The 21,488-nt window shown below is 39.4% G+C and overlaps 1 protein-coding gene across 2 annotated transcripts in view; it reads left to right on the forward strand.

Annotated features, from left to right (window-relative positions):
• The window catches only part of LOC113035340 (Kv channel-interacting protein 2), a 116,923-nt gene that overhangs the window by 57,402 nt on the left and 38,033 nt on the right, over positions 1-21,488 (forward strand). Inside the window, exon 1 of one of the 2 annotated variants that reach the window (XM_026190860.1) lies at positions 9,416-9,716. The exons of the other annotated variant lie outside the window; for it this stretch is intronic. Coding sequence (XP_026046645.1) covers positions 9,629-9,716 — 88 coding nt within the window. The 5' untranslated portion in view covers positions 9,416-9,628. Of the gene's footprint in view, positions 1-9,415; positions 9,717-21,488 lie in introns of those variants that run through there. 2 annotated transcript variants of the gene reach the window in all.

Here is a 21,488-nt window from a genome sequence, read left to right on the forward strand (position 1 = left end):
TTCTGCACTATTGAAGCATTTGTTAAAGAAACCTCAGCACTAGCGCAGGAGATGGATAACAGTGTTCATTGTGTTGCTGCAAACATGACAGACACATAAACATTTTTTTTGTCTCATTTATTTGTTTAATTTAGTTGTGACATATTTAAAGCTTGTAAGCATGTTTGTGTATATGTGCAGCACCCAACATCCATACATTTTTGGCACTTGACCGATTTTTATCCATCTTCACCCGCTGTATGATCATATGATAGTAACCAGCTGACACAGGGATACAAATTGTTTTTACCCTGTGAGTGTATGTCAATTGTTCTTTGGCAGGTTTTGTCAGCATGACAGTATAACAGCTGTTCAAGACAAAATCACAAGTTGAGTTTAAAGATGGACACATGCTGACTTGAGAGGACAAAATATTGTATGAAGTAGTAATAAGTACTCCGTAATCATTGGCCTGAAACAACAATCTGGTGTTTTCCCATCTCCAGATGGGCTCTATTTTAGCAAATATTTGTGGATGACAGCTTCTTATAATCACAGATCAGTGAGTTTCATGTGTGTAGGAACTGTACTTATATGCCAGCATCACTGAGAACAGCTGTTAGTGTGTAAGTTAGTACATCTTACTAGCAAGAACAAAGCAAATCTGTTGATTATGATTGTGTGAATAACACAGTGTGCACACTAAAATCTAAAATCATATATCGTTAGCTTCATAGCATAAGTGCCTAAGTCATTTGACTAAGTCAATGACTTAGGCACTTATGCTATGAAGCTAACGATATGGGATAGTATTATTTATTATTTAATGATGCAAGACGCATCACTGTTCAGTAAAATGAGTAGTAGAAGAACACTTGACCTTTGACCTGTGAGTGAAGCAATCCTTTCAGGAACCAAATCCACATGGGACCCAGTACCAGTTATTGCTTAGACTAATATCATTTTAATATATGTTTAAATTGGAATAACTTGTAAATAATATCCAAATATGTTCATGAATATATGAAGGAACACATTTGGTTGGTTAAACTCAGATTTTGATTTCATTTATTACTAATACAACATTATTTTGTTTCCTCAGGGCAACATTATGCAGTTAGACCAGTTTTCTTCCGGTAATAATGCTGAAGGAGTGCTTCTAAACTCTGGTCCTTGGGACAACTCGTGTTAGGTTTTAGGTGTTCCCCTGCTACAACACACTTATTCCAAATGACCATCGTGTAATTAGGCAGTTGCATCATTTAATACCCAGGAGATCATTTGAATAAGGTGAGTTGAGCTTGGATTGGGGTCCTCAGGAGAACATCTGTGTTAATGTTTTGAGAACACTCAAAGCAGTAGAGGATGTAGTAGTTTGATATGTAAGTACTCAAATCATGCATTGAGAAAACGATGTGATTGGACAGTTAGGGTGAGGACAGTGAAGGTGATGAGAGTGACAGTGAGTAAGAGCAGACCCCAGAATCAGCTTTGAAGAACAGTTAGGAGATCAGGGATCAGTCGAGGGTCAGACATACGTGAGCAATAATGTGTGTATGTACGTGATGACAGTTCATCTGGAGTTGGGTGAGGACTTTATGAAGGGCAAAGAAACACAAGTATATTAAAATATAAAATTACATGTTTGTTAAATGAGATTATTTAGAAAGCTGTGAGATTTTGGTACCTTTTGGTGCATTGTTGCCCTGAGGCAATAAACCAGTTTCTGGTAAGGAGAGGTGAGGGGTACAAATTTGTTGACTGTTACATCAACAGGGACACACAAGCTCTCAAAAAATAGGGTGAAATATCTTTTACACTAAAATTCATGCCACAGAGGGATAATAATAAAACCATATAAAAATATTTGCAGGCTAGTCCTACTTAAATCAAGAGTGTGTGATATTTGAAGTTTTGCTCGAGTTGCTGTGGTTCCTGCTTTCCTTTGCTTTGGCTTATCTGAGGTAAACGTTCAATTATAGATTAAAGCTTCTATACGTGTGCATATTGACCCTTTCCCAAATGACTCTCACAAACTTGTACTTCACTGTGGATTGTCATTCTGCATTAAGTCATCCTTGCAGCCCTTGAGAGTCCTCACAGCATATTAAAGGGGAGGGTATAAATAAACAGGCTGTAGGATGCAGTCACTACTCTATAAGGAAATAACATTCATCTCCATGGATACGAATGATTTTGTAGCTCACTTTAACTGTTCTGTTATTCTGCATTATATACTGTTTAACCTTAAACCGTCTGGGCAGTTTTAGATCACATAATATTAGTTTCTAGCTATTTGCATGTGTATCCATCATAATCTGCTTTGATTACCAAGCAGAATAAGCTGCTGTGTATTCAGTAAGCTGAGGAGGATTTGATATGAAGGATGCATTTTGATATGCTTGTTAATAAATCCATTTACATCTTTAATACAGTGTAAGACTCGAGCCTGGAGGCTGGACACACAGGATTCTGGGAAGATGGGGTTCTACAAACCTGAAGGACTGGATGTGTGTCTGGGATTATATGTGTGTGTGTGTGTGTGTGTGTGTGTCTGTGTGTGAAAACTTTCCTGCTTTTTTGTTTGTATTTAAGCCTTAACCACACATCCCTGAAGATAAGTGTTTCCACCTGTGCCTCTTTCTTGCTTCTCCCTCTCTTCCCACTCCCTCTCTCTTTCTCCTCTCCTTCCCTCCACCGTCACATGTCCTCAGTGAATAGAGTGTTGAGTGGATTTCACCAGCTGGTGCCTTTGCCTGCCACATAAATAGTGTTAAAAACAAATGCATGTGAGAATGTGTATGTGCGTGCGTGTGTGTGTGTCTTTGCCAGATACTTGAGTGTCAGTGTCACATCTGCCCTCCAACATTCCTGTGTGCCTTTGCGCTCATGTGGAAGCCTGCACAGACTGCGGCACCAATTCCAAATCTGTGGAAAATCATTATCTTGTCACTTGTGACACATACACACACACACACGCACATAAAGTCTGCATAGTATTTTTCTTAGTGTTTTATATTATTCACTATGAAGCTAAATACGATAGTTTTTAAGTTTTGAATCTATAAACCGAAAGGATGAGATCAGTCACACAGCTATGTTAATTCTGCTACTGACAGTTCATTCAAATGAACATCTAGCCTAGATCTGTAGCTTCATCAATAGGTTAAGTGCAGTAACTCTGCATGCTTCTGAACTCATCTTTCTTCTTATGTCTCTGACCCCTCTATCTGTCTGCCACAATGTTCTTTCGTCGTCTGCCAATTTTTATATTTTATGGTTATTTTACTGACGTGTTGCGACAGTAACTGCTTTTTTGTCCTTGCAAGAATATAATTAAGAGTTACTGGAATTTGACTGAAGCTGATAATTGGGCCAGCAGTGTGAAGTGTTGTTCTTTGTTTGTGTTGATTTTCTATGGTAATAGTTGCTAATGGACTGTTGCCGGTGTTTGGCTGTGCTGCTTTCACACCCTGGACATCTTGGTGCTGGTGGTGAGTCAGAGTCCTGGAAGTAAACACTTGAAAAAAATTGATGCAAAAAGGCACATGTACATGTGCTGAGAACAGGCGGCTGAGTCTTGGCACAAACGCTGGACACATGTCACGGGATTTGAATGAACAATGGATGTAGAACTCTTATACTTGAGCAGCCTCACCCTTCCTCCTACTTCTTTTTATCACCTTCTTCATATCCCCAATAGAAATTTTTTTATCTTCCTGTTGGATAACAGGCTTATATACAGATATTGTGAAATTTTACTGCTGCTCAGCTGATGGGGCCTCAGTGTTGCAGGGAAGCCTCTGTACATTTTCAATAAAGCTGTCAGGTACAAGCAGAGAGTCTGACGGGCTGTACCTCACCCCTGCTGTCAATGCTGGAGATAAAAGCTTTTGGTGTAGGACCAAGTGAAGCTTTTGTCACACCCAAGGTGAAAATCTGAGACAAAGTTAGATAATGTACACGATCTTTTCACACAAAGTTTTCAGAAGTTGAGCTGTAAATTTAGTGTAAAAAAAAAAGAAATCTAACATGTTACTTCTCCTCCACAGTGAAACTAATAAGTACAAAACTTTCTATGGTAAACTTTTGTTTGATTGATTTAAAGGCAACAATATCGATGACTCCTGTATATTGGTAAACAGCCCATTAATGCTCTCCAAAATGTCACTGCTGCTATCAACTCCTGATTTGTCATGCGGCTTTGCTTCACAATTTCAGACAAATTCATGTTCGGGATTGAGTGTGAATGGTAACCACAATTTTCTACATTCCAGTAACTAAAAGACTAGGAAAAGGAAATAGGATTTGTGACTGACTCAACAAAAGATCAATTCATTATCCGCCTGAGACCTGAGCTCTTGATTTGGATGCGTACTTGAGATTAGTTGGATGTAAAAGTATGTCCTCATATAAGGACAATAGGTTTATTTTGCAGCACAACACAATAAAGTTTTTTTTTGGTTTTTTTTTTTTACATTTAAGAGCATTTAAGCAGCTTTAAGACTTTTTGCAGCAAAATGAAAGACATAAGGCCCGGAAGGTTGAAAAATTCTCACTTTGACTGGGTCAGCGATTAAATCAGATTACAAACATAAATGCTGTCCTTGTGTCTGACTGATGGTACCTATAAAAGGTAACCATCTGGAGTATTTGACCTCTACTACAGCGATGGAGAAGTTTTTCTATGATTGTCTGCCCAGTGTCAACAGGTGGTGATAACAAGCCAAGAAACTCAGCAGAGGCAGGAAAAAGGCTTGCTTGCTTACAAGTAAACATGAATGTTAACGTAAAGGATTATAAGGATACGCATAATCTATTGTAGAAACTAACAGTGAATGAAGTATATTTATTTTTGTTTGTTTGTTTACAAGAAAATACACAGGGTACTTTAACGCACGCATGTTTTATTCTGCTTTTAGAGCCCTTTTACATTTTTTATTAGTTTTATTTTACTTTTAGTATCTTTCACATTATTTATGCTCTTCCTTAGAACTGCCTGAAGTTATTGTACTCTTTGCCTTACTTTAAAATCCCAGACATATAAATCATAATTAGTCTCTTTTTCTTCCTCTCTTCATCCCATTGACAGAAAAGCTGGCTTTATTAAATTTTAACCTGTCATTATCAGATCATGCAACCCTGAATGTGTATGTGTCTATGTATGTGTATGTGCGGCAGGAGATGGTGTGTTACATCGAGCAATTAATGTTTAATTCTTCATGCTACACTGATCACTCAATCTGTCGCTTCAGTTCTTCTTTAACTTTTAGGCTAAACTACGTGTATGAGAGGCTGCTTTCTCTCTTCCTAGAATCTAGCCGGCTCTATTATTTATAGGATTAGAGAGAGGAGCAGTGTGCGTGAAAGCCCGTGTTTTTGTTCACATTGTGATTCTTGATCATCACATGTCTGCCTGTTTCTATTAAAACCAACAAAGGATCATCATCATCTTATTGGGTATAATCCTGCTGACCATCATTTAGCTCAGATACAATAACTATCTGAAGATTATCTTATTTCATGGGAAATCGGTGAGTGTTGCTCACCTGACCCCCTCAGAATCAGCGGATCTACTCAGACAACAACTGTAGTCTATTCAGTGAAGCTATGCAAAATTTGACCTTCATATAATGAAAACTGTCTGAGTTCCAGGGCTTCAACATACATAGGGGTGGAACAAAAATTTTGCTCATAGTCAAAATCACTCATAACATCACACAATTTTCAGGGCTTGCAAAACACATTTAAACTCTGTTTAAAAACAAAACAAACCCTCCCCACAGCACCACAATTAAGCACTGATACCTCAGATGTTTTATCTGTTTTCTAAAAATTGATATTAACATGTTACCATTTTCACAATTTTACAACCACAATTTCTTTGGTTACTTTAGCTGTTGTCAATACTTGATATGTGTTTAGTGTCTTCATTTGCTCCTGAAATTACAGACTTAAGTCTGGATCACTTAATGTTTCATATCCAGTGATGGGTTTGATATTCAAAAAGTAATGTTTTACACATTACTTGTTATTTTTATTAAGAGTAACACAGTAGCTAGTTGACCTAGCTGTGTGTTTGAGGTAAAATAGTATTATTTAACTTTATTCAGCACCGGCACACATTTTGAGTTACTTGTTACCTAATCGGTCAGATCTGTTTTTTCAGATCTGAAAAAGTCTAAAGGGGAAAAAAAGCGAGCTTGGTTCGAAAAATATTAATGCTGCAAATTTGCCCTGCAAAATTACATGGTTACTGTGAATGGCTGCATTACAAGTGAGTCTGAAAAATGTTTTTAACAGATGAAATATTTACATGGATGGATTTTACGTGTTTATGTGTAAAGACCTTAATTCAGTTGTTTCTTTCTTGGACACAGTTTGTACTTTACCATCACACTGCTTGTTCTTTCTAATAACAAAAATGAAAGTAATGTCCACATCTACACTCCTCAAACACTACAGACTAGGGATGGGTATCGTTTAGGTTTTATCTGATAACGGTGCCCAACCGGTACTTTTGAAATGGTGCCGGTGCTTAAAGACTGGAGAACACAAACTTTGTCCAAAAAGCTCTTATGTTTTTATTTTTAGCAGTCTCTTTTGCAAAATGATAACCAAGTTAGCCTTTTCTGTTGGAAAAGGTGCTTAAACAATGGAAAACACAATCTTTGTCCTAAAACCTCTCATGTTTAGCTGTTTTTTGTAAAAAGATAACAATGTTAGCCTTTTCTGCAGCTATAGGGCATATATGGTATCACTCTATCAAACAAGAAGACAGCCGCATGTAACTACAACGGTGTTAGCTAGTTCACTTTACATGCATTAATGTAATAATGCATGTAATTTACTCAACGTAAATTACACAGGAACAACATTAAGCCACTCACCCAGAGAATAATGGCTGCTGCTGCCATCATCATCCATCATCATTTCTGCTACACTGGCAGGGCTAGGGGCCAGGACTCTACTCTTCGGGTTCTTGGGATCCGATAACAGGCACCACACCCGCAGTAGATGTGCTCGGTCTTGCAGCAAGCTATCAAATACGGCGCATTTCTCGGCTTTTAAAAAAACACTATGCGTCGCCAGGTGTTTCATCAGATTCGAGGTGTTACCTGCTTTGCACAGTATCACCTTAAAGCACTTGTTGCAGGCTGCTGAGTTTGCATCTTTTGCTGTGAAGTACAGCCAGACTTTTGACCGCTTCGGCTTGGGCATTTTTAATCTGTAGCTCTGCTCTAAAAGGACGTACGTACCTGGACCTGCCTACTATCCTCGGAAATGTAAAATGATTGGCTAGAATCCAAAGTGTATGACGTCTCAGGAAAAAAGAAAGCACTGAAATAAAGCACCGAAATATGCGCTACGTTTCGGTCTGCTTACTACTGTTTATGTCAGGATGGCACCGGATACCGGTACTCATCCCTACTACAGACTGCTCTATTTTTCTCCTCCCTGCATTGAAACTTATTGCTGATTGTAGTGTAAGTGTGAAGGAAGCAATGCATTTTTTTTTTCTTTCAGCCTGCTCATCATGCAGATAACTGAAGAAACTTCAAGTAAAAACATAACTATAACTGCAAACTGATTGAATAGTGCATAGTAATGTGTTACTTCAGCACGTGTTATACCCAGCACTGTTCACAGAATTACTTGTAGTTTCTCGATTGTTGTGAGTTTTCATTGTGGACCGTTTTGTTCTGGTGATGAGGGATTTATTCAAACTTCTCCCTTTTTTTTTATTTTTTATTTTTTATTTTAGAAAGAAACCAAAATAAACAGTCAGTGCAAGCAAACCTGAGGTGGCAGTTACTGAGACTTAATCCAGAGCTTGGAGATTATTAAATTTTTCAGTAGCTGTTTGTGCCACCTGTGACTGAAAACAGCACTGTTGAACCAAGACTGGAAAGTTTAAGGACACACACAAACTTCTTATGGTATATCTCGGTCGGCACACTCTGTCTGCAGTTATTTATGAAGGCTCGCACACACTCAGAAATAGGAGAGATAATCCTTACTTGAACCATTAGAGACCACTGAACTGAGAAGCCAGGAGTCAAAACCAATAAGTTGTAAGAATCCTTATATGACCATTTAATACTGAGTCCAAAAAACCTTTTTAAAGTCTTTTCCATCTGCTCTCCCACATGTTTTTAAATCCATTTTCTCAGAATCTGGGAAACAGGTCCTTCTGCACTACGTGGTTATGTCACTATTTGCCAGAGCTGCTCTAGACTCTCACTGTCAAATGCTCACCTGTACTCTATACTTTGACCTCTCTCTTTGACTTTTAAATGAGGACAAGATCACAGAGCCGACAGAAAAAGACACAGGCATTTAGAGGAAGCATCTGCCTGACATTTGATTGATTTTCTTCTCTATTTTTCTTCTTCTGACCTGAAGAACAAACAGACATCCAAGGAGTCTGGGGTTGCTGAGGTAACTGTAATCACTCTTAATTCAGCATCAGGGAAAGTGAGGGGATAAAGGTGGATTGGCAGCAGTTTAGCAGGCTAATGTGGGAGTTGTAGAGGGCAAAACAATAAATATGTGACACTGGGGAAAACGAGTTGAGTGTGTTTCCCTGTTGAGCAACTCTGCAAGAGGGAAGCCAGAATGATAAGGATGAAGACAGAAAGGCTTTACATAAATACATTTCTTTTCTCAATCCCGCAGGATTTAAAAGCTCCTCCTCTCTCTTCCCCACTTCTCCTCCTTCTCTGCCGGCAGATAATAATCCTTTCATCGACTGCTGGTGAGGGCTGGTGTTTGTCCAAAAAGCCTCTTTCTACTTCGTCAAGCTTTTCCACTCTTTTAAAATTGCACCATGCTGAGAAGGGAGTGAAGATATTATTAATGCATTCCCCTATTTGCCCCCTCTCCACCTCCCTACCTGTCTCTTCATGTAACTTCACTTTTTCCCTTTTGCTCCTACCCTCTTCACTTACCTCTCACTGTTACGAATATCATTAATGAGCAGGCAAGCAGATAGTGACGTGCGATGCTAATTAATGAGTTTGCTTAGTTTTCTCTGTCGCTTTACTCAACCTCATAGCGGCTCAAACACAGATGTACACACGCTCTCCCAGGCTGTCTTTTCATGTTTCATGACTGGAGATGCATGGGAATAAATAGCATCAATAAGATGTGTGGCGAAAGCAGATAGAAAAAAAGCACCACCACCTGCCAGTCAAGCCGGCCTCCTTATAGTATACTCCTCTCTCACACACACAGAGAAAAACACACACACACACACTCTCTCACATGTGCGCTGGTCCGTAATTTTTCGCCACACTCTGTTCCCAACCAATGAGAGGCCAGAAAAGGGCTTCTCAGAACGTGAGGGGGAGGAGACAGAGTGCTGCCGGCTGATTGACAGCGCCCTACAGGTGGAGAGAAGAACGCAGAGGAAGAGAAAGGGGAGAAGACAACACAGAGAGAGGAAAGAGAAGCGGTGAGTGAGGAGGAGGAGGAGGAGAAGAGAAGCAGCGGCAGTCAGACTTCCACGAACACACACACCTAAACACACACTCACTCACAGTGCTCTGTGCCTCCCCTCCTACCTTGAGAGCTCGTTTCCCCTGGCAGACAAGTCGACTAATACTACCATCACTATCATCACCTCCACCTCCTCAGCTGCACCAAGATGAGCCAGTGCAGGAAAAGGTGCAAGAGGCAGCTCACCAAGGTGGCTCGCTATTTCTATCGCTTCCTCATGGGAACGCTCACCCAAGGTAGGCATCCAAAAACTTCCACTTCCACACCCAGAGGTTCGCTGCTGGGTCTGCTGAGCGCAGCAGCCAGGTGGAGATGGTCTAAAGTTAAAGTTTGCTGTGTTTATAGCAGAGGTGCTGATGTGTGTTTTGAGATCTTTGCAAATAGGTCACTAGTCTCTGTGTGTGGCTCAGGTTTTTTTTTACAAAAGAGTAAATGCACTCCTCAGTGGCATAAATCCTAAACATGACTATCTAAAAGCATGTCAGTGAACCTGCAGGGTTTGAATGTGGGTCTGCAATGATGTGTACTGTATATATGGTCCTGTGAGCATACATTGTTTAAGCTTGTTCAATTCAAACACATAATAATAGAATCAATAATGAATTCACAGCGAGAATTAGAAAGCTGCTGGCTTTGAATGAACTCACTCTTCCCTTCTTTCAATCTGCTTTTTCAATCTCTGCTTCCCTCTGTCCTGCCTTCACAGTTCTGTCCTTCTGTCTCCTCCTGTTCGCTCTCTAGCAGTCAAACAGATTGCTCTCTGGAAGCATGTGGCATTCCACCTCTATTGAGAAACTCTTAGTGGAAGAAAGACACACACAGCCTTTTACCCAGCCCTTCATCCACCTCTCAGCTAACCCATCCCCATCCTCCTTCCCTCTCCAGCTTCCTCTGCACAGTTACACAGAACTTTACAATGCTAATTTGAGGAGCGAGATTAGAATAAAATTATGTAAGCGCAGTCAAGTTCTTTTCGTCATACTGAGAAGGTCCTATTTCTTTAGCATCCACGTACTCTTTGTCCTCCTGGGCTTAGTGCTGGCTAAAGAGTGTCCTTTCCAGAAATCACCCTTTATAATGTTGCCTATTGACAGCCTGCCGCTAAGCTTTACACCCATTTTCCTTTTTTTCTCACGAGTGATATTGAGCAGCAGCTCACATTGCCTTGGGGAAAACACAACAGAGTAGGGTGGTTCTATTGAATCCCAGCAGTTGATCCTGAGGGTGGAGGTAAAGCTGTGTTTAGATGACCTTGTCAATAGAGCAGTGTGTGAATGCTAATTTGACATCAGGGTTGCTCATCTCCACCTCTGCTTTTTCTCCTCGTTATCTCTTCAGACTTTGACAACTGCAGAGCTTCATGTTCGTGATCTGAATGCAGCCGCTTATCATGCGTGGAGAAAGCGCAGACATATAAATGCACATGTTGTAACCCATGTGTGAGTGTGTGTTCATCACAACAAAAACACTCTGCTGGAAATGACACTATCAGCACAAATATTTGTGCTGATAAAGATTTTGAGGGATGCTTCCCAATAAACACTCTGAGGTTTAATAATTGCTGTATAAATGTCTATGCAAAAGATTACATCATCAGAAAAAAAAAGCTTGTGCCAGTGTCTGCAATGTTACCTGGTTGTTACTTGGTTGTCTGCTTGACGTCCTCAGCTGGAGGCCCAAATATTATAGTAAAAGTTTCTGTAGTGGCCGTTAATTATACTGTTTGCGCCTTTGAGTTTGCACAAACAAGCTTGGGGATGAATGGCACAGAGATTGCTGGGAACTAGAAAAGCAATGACAGATGGACTAACACGTTGGTGATTTTGATGTTTTCTTGGGATGTGTTGACGACAAGAAAAAAAAGTCACTACTAAAGTAATTAAAGTAATTAGCAACAAAGCACTACAGCACAGGCACTACATCAAACTTTGTATTGTTCCAGCAGTCATGCACAAACATTCACTTTTTGTTGCTAAAATTAAACTCATAAGACGCAACGTTAAAGGAGACTACCACCAGAGTTTATAAAAAATGAAATTACTACATGGACCAAAATACAATTTAGGGGCAATGGTCAGAAAAACAAAGCCATCATGGGCTCAAGCAGCAAAAGTGGTAACCATTCCAAGCCCATACCCACATTCCCTTCCCATGTGTAAACAGATAATCAGACTCATACACTACCCTCATAGACTCACTAGGGCTTTGCAGAGTGGTGTGACAATGTTTGAAGGAATGAAACAAATCTCGTTTAAGTGCCTATTTTTTTCCATATACATCCTTGTTATGAAAAGGTTGGAATAATTGTACTCATTGATATTCATACCTTGTCCGGACATAGACATGTGTTTGGTGCATGCACCCTGAAACAGGCACAAACAGAAACAGAGCAACTTTAGGAAATAATGCAGTTTGACAGTCTGCTGGCAAAATAAGCTACTAACTATTTAACCAGCTAACTAGCTACTGCAGCATCAAAGCACATTCGCTCCCATCTATGAAGTATTTATTAAAATTGGTGTGTGTGTGTGTGTGTGTGTGTGTGTGTGTGTGTGTGTGCGTGCGTGCGTGCGTGCGTGTGTGTGTGTGTGTGTGTGTGTGTGTGCGTGTGTGTGCATACACATCCTTAAGTTTACTCAGAATGGAGTTACCATGACTACTGGCTCCTGCGTGTCTGTTCCAATGGGGGAGAGAGAGAGAGAAAAAGAGAGATGTCTGCTTCATTGCAGTGGGAGCCAGAAAGGGCTGAACTGTATAATGGCTGTGCTACATTGGGATTTCATCAAGGCCATTCATAGTTTGGTATTTGGGCATTGTAGCATTTTTGGCTGTGCCAAGGTGCTGAGGGACACGCCATTTAAGTCAGGCATGGAGAGACAGATTTTGCACTGCCATCAAACTGTGTATGAACCTAGCAGCGATTTAACTTATGCAGAAAAGGACTGATGACATTAAGAAAGCCCCTGGTTAATAGGTGTTTTTATTCCACCTCAGTGAATAAGTTTGCTGGACCATGTATGAAAAAACTTTAATTTTTTTACGTGCTCATACCCTTACTGGTAGCACACAGCATGTTTCTGAAAAGACTCATGTGTCTATAATTAGTTCTGTCAATTAATCACAGTCCTGCGCCTCTTCAACCACAGGCCTACACAAGGGTCAGGATGCTGATTGTGTGTTGTTAGCCCTTGCTGGTGTATGCATTAGTGATGACAGTCATTTTTAATCACCCTCCATTTTAACTCCACGTTTCCCACTAATTAGCTTGTTTCATTAGCTTCTCCAAGGTAAACAAGGCCATTCTAGTGTGTGTGTATGTGTCCGTGTGTTTCTGTGTTTCCTTTTCTCCTCTTCTTCCCCAGAGCTTTGTTTGTGTTCCTTTATCAAATAGTGGGACAAGGGTTGTTTAGTGAAATTAAAATGTTTTAAATACTATCTAACCTGTTTGCGCCACCTAATAAAAATGCATACATTAAGGAATCCCATTCACATGATTTTTTTCTTGTAAAGTGGGGAAATACCTCCAACATGCACAAACATTTGACCGCACAGCATGCAGTTAATTTGCATAATTGTAATGTCTTTGATATGCTGCTTAGACATGGGGGTGAGCAGAGCCTATGAGAACCCAATGAGAATTCATAAGAGAGTCAAAAAGGAAACAAATCAATAAGTGACATTGATCATGGAATCGGAATCTAAGTTCTTATTAATTCTCATCCCTGTTTATCAGCAACCTAAAGATTCTTATAGACAAGAAGATGGCGTGAGATGGCCTTCAAATTCAACTGGATCACTATGTGACTGAGATTTCACATTATGTTTTCCAACAAGCCAAATCCACAGAGGTGTCACCATACAACCCACATTATCCAAAGTGCAGCTTTGGATAATGTGTTGTCCCACCTTTTGTTGTCCCACAGGATAGCCCCGGAGGTCTCAAGATAAGGAGTACCCACACAATGTCATTGTGTTTATTACATGACAGGAACGCACAGTTCTGGAGGTTCCTAGTAGTTCGCTCAAGATTAGAGACCAGTTACTGACCCCAGTTGCTATAACCACCAGTTACTAAGGAAAATTGTATATTCTGCAACCAGCTGATTGAGAGATTGGCAGTTGCTAGCAAGAAGTTGAGGTATGCATGTAGGTACCAAAACACCTACAGGCAAATTGATTTGGTCATTAGTAGGTTGTCATTAATTTACATGGAAGACTTGTCTGCAAATCTAACTTTTATGCAAGATCATTTAGTTAAATTTACTCTCTGGATGGTATGATGCAACTCAGAAAGGGAGACCATTGGCCTACAAAAGTTTGGCATTACACTTTTTTGTTTCACTTCAACTTGAAGAGGAAATCGCTAGTGTTTCCAGATAAGTCCGTGTCTTCCATGCAACCTATAGGAGACCACGGCAATCTGCTTACAACTAAAACAATCACAAGGAGGTTTGGGTGCAGAGGTTACCAGCCTCTAGATCTGTGCAACTGTTTCACATAATACCTGCAAAGACCAGAGAGTTGTATTCACTACAGCTTGGTGTACAGTTTAGTAAAATTAATATATGATGTAGAATACTAAAATAAGGCAAATGTGTTGGTTTGTGAAGAAGTAGTGAGTAGCTAGAGATGACAAGAAAATACTGTGTACAGTGACGAATCCCTGTGTGATGGCCATTTAGAGTGAAGAAGAAAATCCTTAAGCTTTTATTTTGTCATTTGTACCAATAGCTGTGTGTTCTCTAAAATAAGAAAAAAACTCTTTAGATCTATTGCCTTGTGTCCAGATCTATTGCCTGATCAATAGCTCACTGATCACACTGTTAAACAACCTACTTTGTCTTAGTTATCAGTGTATTTTCAGCTTGTTTACAGGAATACATTCAATTGTAGCTGAAGGCATTGTCGTTCTGTTTCAGCTAAACAACAAATTTGTTCCCATCAAATTAAAAAATGACTTCTTGCCCACTAACAGCTTTACTCCACAGTAACTGTACACAAACACAATGTTTTGACTTGTAAATTGCCTGAGGTTGTAATAAACAGCCCTAAATCAATATTTCATGTCTGAAGATTAATGTGTTTGGTGCGCTGAGGAGCAACACATACCTTACCTTGCTGCAAATTAATTCTCTTAAGGTGATCAAGATCATACGCGTGCAAACACCAGTTTCCTGTAACTTATTAATGTCATACACTGCATTCTCCACCACTGCACCTTTCTTACTACAGGAGACTTTCACAAGGACTTCCTGTGCATCCTGTGCAATGAATGTGACCAAGAAATAGTCACATTCATTTCCTTTTCCAGAGTATGAGTCATTTGTTAGGGGCTCTGACATTTTTCCAAATGAAACTTGGTGTTAATCTTCCTTGAAAAGCCATTACAACTTTGTACTGTCTAATTAATAACGTCTGATTTTCTTCCTCTACGTGCCACTTCCGCCTTTTTTTTCCTTGCAGGGGCATGCATAGTTCGACGCCAAGAGAACGTGCATAAATATGCATGCCTAGAGAAACACACACACACACACACGTTTCTTTACACTCTGTTTTTCAGCTCTCATACCTTGAAGCTGATTCTCTTTGCAACCCACTTGTGGCCATGACCAAAGAGATTTTGTTATCAACCTTTCACTTATGAATAAAATATGCTCGGTGTGAGCTTTGGCATTGCTTCATGTGTATTTGTGTGCATGCAATGGTGCTGAATTTCAATGCATTCTTTATTTTATTATGAAAACTATAATACTGTTATTCTGGTAGCAGGCCATGTGCATGCAGTTGCACGGGCTGACTTGTTTGCAGCCACTATAGCCAGTAGTCAACACTTAAATGCTTAAGCGTCATAACTGCTCAGCATGCTGATTAGATGAGAAGTATGCGAGTTTTTGGTTTGAATTTGTACCTTATACGTTTAACACCATCCCTCTTGTCTTTGAAAAATGTCGCTACACTCGTGTCCATCACTTTCCCCAACTTTTGATAAAAAATTGACACAGTGTGTCACTTTTAGACATAATAAATAACACCATGGGCTCCCTATGATGGCAAATTATGACACGTGCTTCTAGGGGGTTTAGCGTTGCTATATTTATGTGTATATAGAGCATTAAGTCATATTACAGTGTGTGGTAATGGCACTCACAGTGGGAAGGGAATTGCTCATTACTACAAGTATATCTTACTCCAAGCTAAAGTCCCTTGTTTGTGTGCTTAACTGTGGGGTGAAGGAGACCCTCTGCCAAGCAGAGCATGGTCGTGCCTCATATAATAGGTAATACGAAAACGCGGCAGGAAGTAGTGCTTAAGCATCAGATCTCAGAAGACATAACTTGTGGGGCAGAAACAAAGAGATGCATCCAGACCCTGCCAAGATTTTGTCCCACTTCATTTAGGGTATTATTATTTTACTCACTGCTGTGCATGGTGTGAGAAGTGTTTTTGTCATTTGACTGGAAAAAAAAGGTCTGTAAGAAAGTGAGATGGAAGAAAGATAGACAGCGACAAAAATCATAAGGGGTAAATAGGAAATGTAAAAAAAGAAAGAACATATTCTATCACATCTCAGCAATCGCACCCGTTTTAAGATCAGGCTCGTTTTGTCGCCAGACGTGAAAATTCTCACTTGCTTGTGCTGATTATTCGCTTCTGTTTCTGTCTGCTGTTGACACCTCCTGACTTGCAGATTCAGGAAGGAGATTAAACGGTGGCCTAAAAATAAACTCCTTGTGGAAGTTCAAGGTCAAAACACGTGCAGAAAAAAAAGTTCCCTTTTGAGTAGCTATATTTAAAAATTACATTTCTGTTTTACACGTGCTGCCAATTATATGCACATGCAGTGGCATTCCAGATCAAGTTATTAAAGGAAAAGCGACAGTTGGTTTGTAGTTATTTGTGCTCTCTGTGTATGCCGAATAATCCCTCTGTGTATCTGTTGCTTGCTTCCTTATCCTTTGTTTTTACTGGCACCCGTCCCTCTGTTTTAGCCCTAATCTGCTCCATGCTGTTCACATTTCGCTCCGTCAAACGTTGATTAAGTCAGTGCTCTGCCTGTCAGGTGATGTACCATCTGCATTTCTCTCCTCGATATCCACTCCCAGCATAATTCAGAGTAGGTTATGAGTTTTCTCACCTCTGATCAGCTCTGCAACTTTCTCTTGAGATTTGACCGTAAAGATGAGAAGCAGGAACTGACATGTGATTAAATTTCAGTTTTTGCCCTAAGCTAATGCACTGTTTCTTAATTGGACGGTACGGTCCATAAGGCTGCTCCTGTCATCCCTCATCTCTGTGAGGAAGACTATTATCTGGTGCAGCGTGGCCTGTTGATCTTCAGCTTCTTGTAGATCAGTGTGCTGCACCAGTGGGGATTTTAGGTGTTAGCCATGTCTCCCTCAATCCTTCACTTTTTGTGTAGTAAGAGCTGTCTCTGCATGTGTCCTCTCACGAGCTCGCTTTTTGCCTCACCCTCAACCTCTCCTCCACTCATCCCATCCACCACTTTTTCCCCCTCATGAGAAAGGTGTGAAACATCACCTTCATCCATCATGTGTATACACACACACACACCTCACATGTGCTAAAAATAAACCGCTATTAGTAGCAGTCTGAGTGAGGGGTGATGAGAGTGAGGGGGGGTTAACTAGAAGTAACTGTTGGAGAAAGGAGAAAAGGAAAATTCAATACAGTGTGGAGGCAAAAAGAGGAGGAACTGTAGGAAAAGGCTTTTTCATTTTTAATCCTCTTTTATAAAAAAAAAACTTGACTTTATTTAATAACAGAACCGACAATGTATTTTAAATCATCTTCTCAGATGTTCATAATTCATTCTTCATCTAGAGTTTATGCGTTCGGTTTTGCACTGCTTGTCAAAGAAAAAGAACAACAAAAGATGGATGTATGTGGCTGCAAGAAGGAAAGAGATGGCTTAGGAGGTCAGCGGACATCAAAGGAGGGAGTTATGTGTCGGGCAACGCATTGATCAGCTTTCCTAGAGGGCAGCCTTTGACACACTGCCCATGACCCCCAAACCTTCATCAGTAGTATGGCACAGGATGGTAGTATGGCAAGTCTGCGAACAGTGCCAATTTCTATCACAGCCTGGATGTAGGTCTGCAACTAATCACTTCAGGTGGTGACATGACAAAGTGCTCAAAAACTGGCAGAAGTGGTTAAAGAAAGAGACAGCCAGTGATAAGTGGGAGTCAGCAGCAGTTCCAGTTCCTGTGGAGAGAGGCAGAGGTGGCATGTATGAGCAGCAAGATTAGAAAGTAGTTTTTGCCTTTATGGCTAATGGCCATTGAAGCTATTTTAGGCTCGTTAATGGCTATTTAATGTAATAAACACTTACACTGTTGCTGCATTTAGTTATGTTCTGTGGTATTTGATACTTGTTGAATGTACAGATTTTGTTGCTAATAGGCTGAGGCATACATTACTGTAATAAATTATCCATTATGAATGTATATCAAGCTCACAGGGGCCCTACTGTGCTCAGTGACGCATAACAAAATGTGTTTCTGCATTACACAAATATGGCTAAGATGCTTCTGTGAACCAAAAGTACATTTTGTCACATAGACGGCATATTTGGATGGGACTGAGAGATGCTCACTTATAATCAAGTGAAAACAGGAATCGATCATTTGTATTTATTTACTTCCCTCAATGTATTTTTCCAATCCTGCTCAGCACAAAATTGTGTCTGTATTATCTCTAGGCAACCCAAACATCTTGTATAAATTGTGTTTTTGTCCCTCAGTGTGTCCCTTATCCTTCGAACTCTTGTGTTTCCTCTGGTTTCTGTCTTCCCGTGGTGTAGGCTGTCAAATGATGACAACAATTATACATGACTGTGTAGTTTGCAATGAACTTTAATGCAGAGCAGAGTAGTTTCTGTCTTATTTTCAGACATTAATATGAGGAGCGTTGTTTTACATCTATACCCAAAAACTATGAGCATTTTGGAAGTTTAGTGAAACTCATTATGTCAAATGATTTTCACACTCATATAGAAAGTCAGTGCTGTTTATCGAGATTAGATCGGTGGATTTATGAGCATTTAAAGGTACATTGGCTTGTATTTATGATAGAGTGACAGATTGTGTTGTTGAGCCTCAGTGTAACCCCCCAGGGAAATCCCATGACACCCTTTACTGCACTTAAATCTCAGCAATAACAGAAAATACCCTCTTTTGGAGAACATTAATAATTAAAAAAAAGTGCTTAAATTTAACTGTGACACTATGATACACTGAACTGAACACAGAGCTTAGTGTAACAAAGGTTTACAGGCTAACAGAGAATTAGACTGAACGTATGGTCACAGTATGGCCATTTGTCCTATTTTTAATAGAAAACAGCTGTTTTTGTCAACAGCCATGCTGGCCAGGACAGAAGGGAGGTCAGCAGAGGGTGAAGTAGTTCAAAACTCGCAGTGTTAAAGTGAATGGAAATATTCACATTGGAAATTAATAACTCATTACATTATTTAGTAATGTTAGTTATTCTCCAAGAAAAAAAGAAAAACATGAAGTCTAAATGATGCTTAGTAGTAGTTATCTGTTCCAATATTAAGCAGGGACACTTTTCATGTTACTCTGCTGCTGCCCATGGGATTGATGAATTGATGAATAGACACAGTGTAAATAAATGAAGCGAAAAGCTACAGATGTGGCTTCACACATAACGACTTGATACATGAAGGCCTGATTTGGAATTCAGATCATTTAATTTACACCTTAATGACTTGTTCTCACTTTTTCAGTTTTCAGGAGAAATTTTTAGGAGTATTTTGATAAATAATTAATTTTCTAATCAGCTCTTTGCAGCCAGTCCCTCAGTCATTAAAGGCTAACTAACTCAATGAAAGTGTATTTCCCACCCCTCGTTGACAACTTCCCTTGGCAGGTGGATAAATTTACTGCTAACTATAGCTATCAGAGCAGTGGATAAATCTAAGCTAACTATAGCTATTAAATGCCTCGGGGATCTCTCAGCTTCACTCCCACTGCTGCATGCACATGTACGCTGGATTCTTTACCTTTAGGACAGCGTTATTTCTTGAGGTTAAGTTGAATGCTTTCACTGCAGGCTTGCCAAACATACAAAGAAGAGCACCTCAAGTAACCAATAGATTATTATAGTAGTATGTACAGAAGTATCCACCTGAACATTTTTGTTATTCTTTCTTCAATATGCACATGAACAAAGTATAATTAAAGTATCAATAAGGGAAGAATTTTGTGTATTTTTATTTTTAGCGAAACCTGTTGTTGAAGTAAAATTTAAGTAAAACCAGGAACGTTTTCAAAGTTTGCTATTAACCTGTCGAATAGTAATAATATTATAAAATGCCTGGAAAAAAGTATGAATACACATCACAAAACTGTTGTGATACAAGATCTAAGAGAACCAATATTCACCTTGAAGCAACCCAAAAATATGTAAAATATGTTCATTGTAACATATAGCGAGATAAATCAAAGGGAATCTGAGCACAGGTACATTAATTGGCCTTTTGCTTTTTTTTTTTTAATTATCAGTTGTTAATTTTTGTAAATCATGTAAATTCTCTCCAAAAACTTAATTTAAAGATAAGTAAACATGACAACTTTACCTCATCCACCAAAGAGGTGTCACCATAACAGCTTTGTGCACACATCAGTGAGCTTGGAAAGTGATGCCAGTAATAATAAGCAGTGTTGGTCAAGTTACTTGAAAAAGGTAATCAGTAACTAATTACTGATTAGTTCCCCAAAAAGTAATCCCATTACTTTACCGATTATTTATTTTCAAAAGTAATTAGTTACTTAGTTACTTAGTTACTTTTATAAAACACGATTTACAACCTGAATAGGTGATAAAGCGATAGATCTTTCAGCCCAATTCTACTTTTTCTGCATAATCCATCATACAAAATGTAATCAAATGGAAAAGTCTCTTTTTAAAACTTGTTTTATTAGTTTTAATCTTTTGCATCAAGCAAAAATTAAATTATATGCAACATTCTCTGACTGGAAGAAATTTGTTTAAATTTTAAACCTATTTTCTGCACATTCCAGCACATAAAATAAAATATTTTTTTGTGTTTAACTCACTCTTTTAAATAGATGCAAGTAAAACACAGCAGAAAATAACTAAAATCAAAGACTAGTGGTCCTGTTGCTCTATTTTCACCTGTAAAGCAGGAGTGGGGTCGGTGGTGCTCAGTCTGTAAGGAGGATCTTTCTTTTATGTTATGTTAAATTTGTTTTTGAGTCATTTAAAGGAATGTTTAGTTGGATTTCTTCTATCCCTCCTCTAGCCAACCTTCTATTTCCCTCCTTTGTCTCTGTGTGACACTTTCTGTAATAGACAGCAGCCGCTGAGGACAAAGGGTGCACTTCAGGGCTATCCACCAGGGACACTGGTGGTCAGAGGCACTAAAAGTCTGATGGACCCCAGCTGGGACAGAGCTGTCGCTTCCACTCAGCCATCCGGGCATGAGGAGGGTCGGTCTCAGACAGATACGACCTTGAGAGAGTGTGCTGCTGACCTCCAGTCGATATGACAGGGAGAGAGAGAGCAAGAGGCCGAGAAGGAGAGAGCGGATGGATGGGAAGAAAGAACTGGATGTTGACTGAAGTGGGGCAGATAGGAAAGGATTCATTTTGACAATAAGAGTGTGTTTGAGTGAAGTGATACGCAAGCTTAAAAGTTGTAAATATTTTTGTGCACAAATCTTTCAAACATCATGTTTCTCTCGCTCTCTCCATCTCTGTGCTTAGACTTTTTAAATTAATTTGTTCTAGCATCAGCCCATAATAATCAATTTCACAGCATGTCAGAGCACATTAACATTTAGTGTAATGCATGTTTACTCCCCAGCCTCGTCTGACTAGTGTAAAACAATCACAAACTGATGGTTGATTTATTGAGTTATATCACTGTCTTGATTTCCACATTGATTAAAGAGTTACTTTTTTGTTAATTTAAAAAGCCTCAAGCATTTGTGACTCTTTTAG

This window comes from Astatotilapia calliptera, chromosome 13 (genome assembly GCF_900246225.1).
Source record: "Astatotilapia calliptera chromosome 13, fAstCal1.2, whole genome shotgun sequence".
NCBI lineage: Eukaryota > Metazoa > Chordata > Actinopteri > Cichliformes > Cichlidae > Astatotilapia > Astatotilapia calliptera.